The sequence below is a fragment of the Arachis ipaensis genome, chromosome B10 (assembly GCF_000816755.2).
Source record: "Arachis ipaensis cultivar K30076 chromosome B10, Araip1.1, whole genome shotgun sequence".
Classification (NCBI taxonomy): domain Eukaryota; kingdom Viridiplantae; phylum Streptophyta; class Magnoliopsida; order Fabales; family Fabaceae; genus Arachis; species Arachis ipaensis.
This window is the reverse complement of record NC_029794.2, coordinates 134,018,525-134,024,943: the sequence shown is the minus strand read 5'-3', so window position 1 is coordinate 134,024,943 and position 6,419 is coordinate 134,018,525. Positions and strand designations below refer to the sequence as shown.

Sequence of the window (6,419 nt, the reverse complement as noted above, 5' to 3'; positions counted from 1 at the left end):
AATTACCTGAGCAAGATAACCTCCCAATGCTGGTCCAACGACTAAACCTACTCCCCAAGCTGCAACAACCTGAAATTATATCAAACTATTAATAATTAATAATTATTACTATGATGATGATGATGGATATACCAACTTCTAAAAATCATGTTTTATTAGTGATACGTACGGTTGAGTAGCTTGGTGTTTAATTACCTGAGCAAGATAACCTCCCAATGCTGGTCCAACGACTAAACCTACTCCCCAAGCTGCAACAACCTGAAATTATATCAAACTTAAACTAATTAATAATTATTACTATGATGATGATGATGGATATACCAACTTCTAAAAATCATGTTTTATTAGTGATACGTACGGTTGAGAGTCCAATAGCTTGGTGTTCTTCTCTGCAAATCTCAGTAGCATAAGCCTGTTCATATGTGATTTAATTTCTAATAATAATTGAGCTTTGAATATATAAAACAATAATGAATATAATAATATTGATGAGTAATAAGAAAAAAAATGGTACTTTTATTGGTCCAAGCAAACCATTTAAACTTCCAAGTAGAAATCTCATGCTAATAGCCATCCAAAGATTTGTGCTGAGGCCAAATAATGTGTTGAATATCACACTGCATGCAACATTATTATATTGTTATTTGTTTAATAGTAAAAGTCATTTGATTTATTTAAAGATATTTAACTTTCTTTGCACTAATTAATAACACCACTATTTAGTAATAATTAGAGTACACCAAATATATAAATTAAACATTTAATTTAAGGTGAAGAAAGAATAAAAAGTTAATTTAGAAATTTTTTTAATGAAAATATTCTGTAAACACAAAAGATGGCCACCATGTATTTATATATATGTTTCACATATTTTTCTAATAGAAGTAATTAACTTAAAAAATAAATAAAATTTTCATTGCTGAATAATCACATTTTTTGTAATAGAATAATATCACATTTAATTATATGGTTTATGACGAATTTTGATTATAAATATTAATATAATGCCATTTAAATGAGTGAGTGATTTCTAGAATTTATATAGTATTGGTATTCTTAATATATGTTTTTTTTTTTTGAAACAAAGAAGCTCAACACAAACGTGGAGCGGAACACACAGACAACGACACAAATTATAGACTCTACATAAAATTAAAAACAAGCTATCCCAGTGTTATCTCCGGCATTGCCATCAACAACCAAAGGGATCTTCACACCTCCACTCTCTGTAGTTTAGTAGTGACAAGTTGATGATGTCTCCAACACATTTAGCTTTATTCTGAAACAACCTCCGATTCCTTTCTAACCAGATATTCCATACAATTGCGAAGAAGCTTACGAACCACTTTTTTCTCACCTCTTTTCTACTAGTAGCACCTGTCCAGCTTAGAAAATGTTCCTTCAGAGAACCTGGCATTGACCACGATTGGCCGAAATCGGATAACCAAGCACACCACACCTGCCAAGAGAATTCGCATCCCAGGAACAAGTGGTGGACATATTCAACTTCCTTGGAGCATAATACACACATATTCTCATCTTGATTAAGAATACCGAGTCGAGACAATCTTTCCTTAGTGTTCACTCTGCCTATCAAAACAAACCAAGCAAACAGCTCAACTCTTGGAGGGACTAAACCTTTCCAAATAGTCTTGGTGAAGCTATAGCTTGTTATGTCATCCGGGAGTGTTTCCGCCTGCAACACCTGCACAAATGAGTTAGTAGAAAAAATACCTTGTCTGTCAAATTTCTATACAACTCTATCCTCTTTTCCTATGGACAGTTTAACCGGTCTCAGGGTATCATGTAATTGGTTCACCATTTTCAACTCCCACTGGAATAACTCATGCCTCCATTGGAAGTTCCAAATCCACTCAAGTCCATCTCAAAACCCACAAATCCCTATGGTTGATCCTTTTTGAGCTGAAACCGAGAAGAGCCTTGGAAACCTATCCTTAAGAACTCCACAACTGAGCCAGACGTCTTCCCAAAAGTGAGTTTTTCTGCCATCACCAATCTCCATAGTTAAGCCAGTTATCATCTTATCTCTGATATGTTGCTCCTTAACCTGTAGCTGGCATATGTCCTTCCATGGGCCCCCTTTAGTGGGTAAAGTCTGGGTAGATAAAAGCTTATTAGGAGAGAGATTGTTACACGAGCAGACCACCTTCTTCCACAGAGAGCACTCCTCTTTTGAGAATCTCCACCACCACTTAAAAAGAAGAGCAGTATTCCTAACCATAGCATTGCCAACTCCTAACCCCCCTAGTTTCTTTGGGGCCTGGACTATGTCCCACTTAACCAACGCCATCCTGTTCCTACCGTCTTCCTTGCTCCATAAGAACCTTCTCTGTAGGGAGATCAACTTTTCTGCAACCGCTTTAGGCATCTTGTATAAGCTTAAGTAGTATACTGGCAGGCTACTTAGTACTGCTTTTATGAGGACCAACTTTCCCGCTTTGTTGAGTATCTTAGACTTCCACAAGCTAAGCTTTTCCTCCACTTTGTCTAAGATTGGCTTCCAGGTTTTAACCAGCCTCGAATTGGCTCCTAAGGGGATTCCAAGGTATCTGATCGGGAGAGTCGCCGCCTTGCATCCCAATAGGCTACACGTACTCCGAGCCCACTGTTGGTCACAATTGATGGGGATCAAGCTGGATTTATCAAAATTGATACTCAGCCCCGACATAACCTCAAAACATCGTAGAAGTCTCTTATAATTCGTAATAGTCTCCTCATCTGGCGGGCATAATAGCACCGTATCATCAGCAAACTGGAGATGTGATAGTTCTATATTGTCTCGCCCAACAAACAGTGGAGCTATCCTTCCGTTCCTAACTGCCTCTCCAATCATCCTATGTAATACATCAACTATAAGCACAAATAAGAATGGAGATAGCGGGTCACCTTGTCTCAGTCCTCTTTCCATCTTGAACGGCTTCGTTGGTGAGCCGTTTACTAACACCGACATAGAGGTTGTGGTGATACACTCCATAACCCACTCTCTCCATCTTCGCCCAAATCCCATCTTCTGCAACACAATGTCCACAAAACTCCACTTGACCATATTATATGCCTTTTGAAAATCAAGCTTGATTATTGCCGCTTCCTTTTTCATCCTCTTAAGCCAATGTACTGTTTCACAGGAAATAAGCGCCCCATCATGTATTTTCCGCCCTTTAACAAAAACACTCTGAGTTTCTCCAACCAGATCTGGCATGATTGATCTCATTCTCCTGACCAGAACCTTCGAAATCACTTTATACACACAGCCAACCATACTAATTGGTCGAAGATCCTTTATCTCCTTCGCTCCAATGAATTTTGGTGCCAAGGCAACCCAAGTGATGTTAGCATCCGTTGGTAGCTTAGATGTTTGAAAGAAACCCAATACAGCTGCCGTGAACTCAGCCCCAATCTCGTCCCAGCACTTCTTGATGAAGTTCATGTTGTAACCGTCACTTCCAGGTGCCCTAGTTGATTCACAATCCCATACCGCCTCTCTAATCTCCTCAACCGACGGCAGTACCTCCAGAGCTGCATCATCCTCGCCATTTATCACCTCCACCAGACTATCCCTAAAACCCACTGTAGGTGACTTTTCTTGATGATATAAATTCTTGTAAAACTATCGAATAGCAATTTTTATTCTAGCCTGGTTTCTTACCATTCTCCCATTTATCACCAAACCATCCAGCCTGTTATTCCTTCTCCTTGTTGAGGCTATATTATGGAAATACCTGGTGTTTCTGTCCATGTCCTTCGCAAGTCGTGAACGTGACATCTGTTTCCAATGCAATTTCTTTCTGGCATACCACTTCTCACAGCAAGTCACTAGCGCCTTTCTTCTAGCTTCCACTGTTCCATCATATACTTAATCTCTTCCTCAAACCTCATGATTTTCCTATCCATGTCACCAAAGTTGTCTCTGTGCCATCTCCCCAGAGGACCCGTTAAAGCCTTCAGTTTATCAGTAAAATGCATCTCTCCTAAGCCTCTCCATTCCTCCTTAACCATTCTGAGGAAGCCTTCATGTGTAAACCACGAGTCCAAACTTCGTAATGGTCTAGGACCGTACCTCAATCTTGTATCCTCAACTATCAGTGGACAGTGATCTGACAATCCTCTAGGCCCTCCTCTTAGACGGATCTCAGGAAACTGTTCAACCCATTCTAGATCCACCAGCACTCTGTCAATCCGACTACATGAGCGACCTCTGAACCACGTAAATTTACGGTCATTAAGCGGTAGGTCCACCAGGTGCATTTTTTGAACCCAATTTCTAAATTCTTCAGCAGACGCTGGTAAGCTAATAGCATCTTTTCTCTCCTCTACTTGTACAATTTCATTAAAATCACCCATAAAACAACAAGGGACCTGACATAACCCGGAAATATATCTCAATTCCTCCCACACAGCAAGTTTTTCATCCCTAGTATAAGCCCCATAAACCAATACGAAAGCACAGTTGAAATTATTCGTCCTTATCTTTCCTTCCACACATAACCATCTCTCCCCTTTGTGACTATTACTCATTTCAAAAATCATTTCATCCCATAACAATAGCAACCCACCCGATGCACCGTCAGACTCAACATATTCCCATCCAACATTATCACACCCCCACATATTTGCCACATCAAACTTTGTAATTACTTGCCTTTTAGTCTCTATCAATCCTAACATGTGAATCTTAAATTTTTTCCTCAGATCTTTAATCATTCTCATCTTCCCATCTCCCCTCAACCCCCTAATATTCCATGAACTAAAGATCATTTAGTAGGATTATTACACACCTTTTTATTGTTTTTGGGTCTGCTTCTTCTTACTTTCGCCTTTTGTTTCGCCAGCCTTCTTCTCTGGGCAATTTCTTCATTTTGGGCTTGGAGGATGGCCATGATGTCCTCCTCTTCGTCAAGCAACACTGCATCAGACTCTACTGCTATTTCCCAAGTCTTCTTATTTTCTAACAACTGCTCCTCTAGTATCGCATACTGGTTCTCACCCGTTTCCTCATTTTTATCCTCGATGAATTCTTTTATTTGTATATTCCCATAAACATTGCCATCTTGTACTTGCTTCCTCTTATTCAACTTCGTTACAGGGCCTCCATTTACAGTCTCAGCATCTACTTCTTCTACGATATCCCCTTCTCTGTTTTGAGGAATATTCATAGCCTTGAGCTCCCCATCAGATTCGGATTCCCCATCAATATCCCCCTCATTCCCATCATCACTGGCCTCCCCAGCATCGTGCGCATCTACATGGTTGTTATCATCCTTCTCAGACCCTCCAATCCTTCCAATAACCCTCTCACCCGGATTTATCACGATTTCCTCAGCCACCAAACCCTCGGGATCGCCACTTGCAATTTGCATCGCCTTCCTAGTCACCGCCCCATCCCTCATCGTGTCTAGGAGTCACTGAGAACCTTCAACGTTGCTCGCGGCCTCATGGCTTCCACGGTTCAACTCTCGGCGACGGTCACTGACGCCGTATCCATCACCATTCACAATCTGAACATCACCATCTCTACCCTGAACCGAGCCTGAACTTGGCTGCCTTGGTGTTGATCTGCACGCGTTGTCCTGGCAGTCGCGGATCACGTCACGGAAGTCCTCCACTTGCCGTGTACCTCGTCCCTGGGTCTGCGCAGCATCTCCACCCTCCAGCAGGGGAAGCGCAGCTGATGCGTCTTGGCCTGGTCGGGTCAGCACCTGCTTGCACCTTCTCCCCCGACCCGGTTTCAACAGACCCGGCCCTGTCAACAGATTTGTCCCAGCATTCGTCCAATTAATGATTATTCTTAAATATATGTTATTCTGGCCTTCATTAATGATTCGGGTTCAGTCGCAAGTCACCAATCGACAAGTCCACTGACCCAGATCAAGAGACGACCCGTGCATCACCTCTCATTCTACGAAAAATTTGGACAACTAACAGAAACTTTTATGCAGGTGGATCTGATCACAAGAAATCTACTCGAACACAGAGTATAAATAGGGAATGATCTATCACTTTTAGAGATACGTCACCCTAACTTTAATTGGCAGCCTATTCATACAAACTCTAAATTTAACATCGGAGTATCCTTGCAGGTGGCCCTTCGCCAACACGCCGACGCAGAGGCCGAACGCACAAACATATGTATTTTGGTCTAAGAATAATTTATAATAATTTGAATGAAGACAGATGTAAAATGTAATAATTATATATACTTACACAGTAATAACACCAAAAATAATAACGGGTTTTCTACCATAACGATCAGATACCATTCCCCATAATATAGATGTTAGAGCTCTCCCCAGCATGAATGAAGATCCTACAACATTTTTTTATATATATATATCAGGATCTAATAAACAAATTAAATTAAACATAATTAAAAAGATAGTATATATATATCATGCTAGTAT

At 40.5% G+C, this 6,419-nt stretch overlaps 1 protein-coding gene across 1 annotated transcript in view; it reads right to left on the bottom strand.

Moving 5' to 3' along the window:
* The window catches only part of LOC110268503 (protein ZINC INDUCED FACILITATOR-LIKE 1-like), a 22,025-nt gene that overhangs the window by 13,659 nt on the left and 1,947 nt on the right, over positions 1-6,419 (bottom strand). The window contains exons 4-7 of the mRNA XM_021114734.1: positions 6,223-6,325; positions 515-617; positions 359-412; positions 196-258 (exon numbers count right to left, since the gene is read on the bottom strand). Coding sequence (XP_020970393.1) covers positions 196-258; positions 359-412; positions 515-617; positions 6,223-6,325 — 323 coding nt within the window. The remainder of the gene's footprint in view (positions 1-195; positions 259-358; positions 413-514; positions 618-6,222; positions 6,326-6,419) is intronic.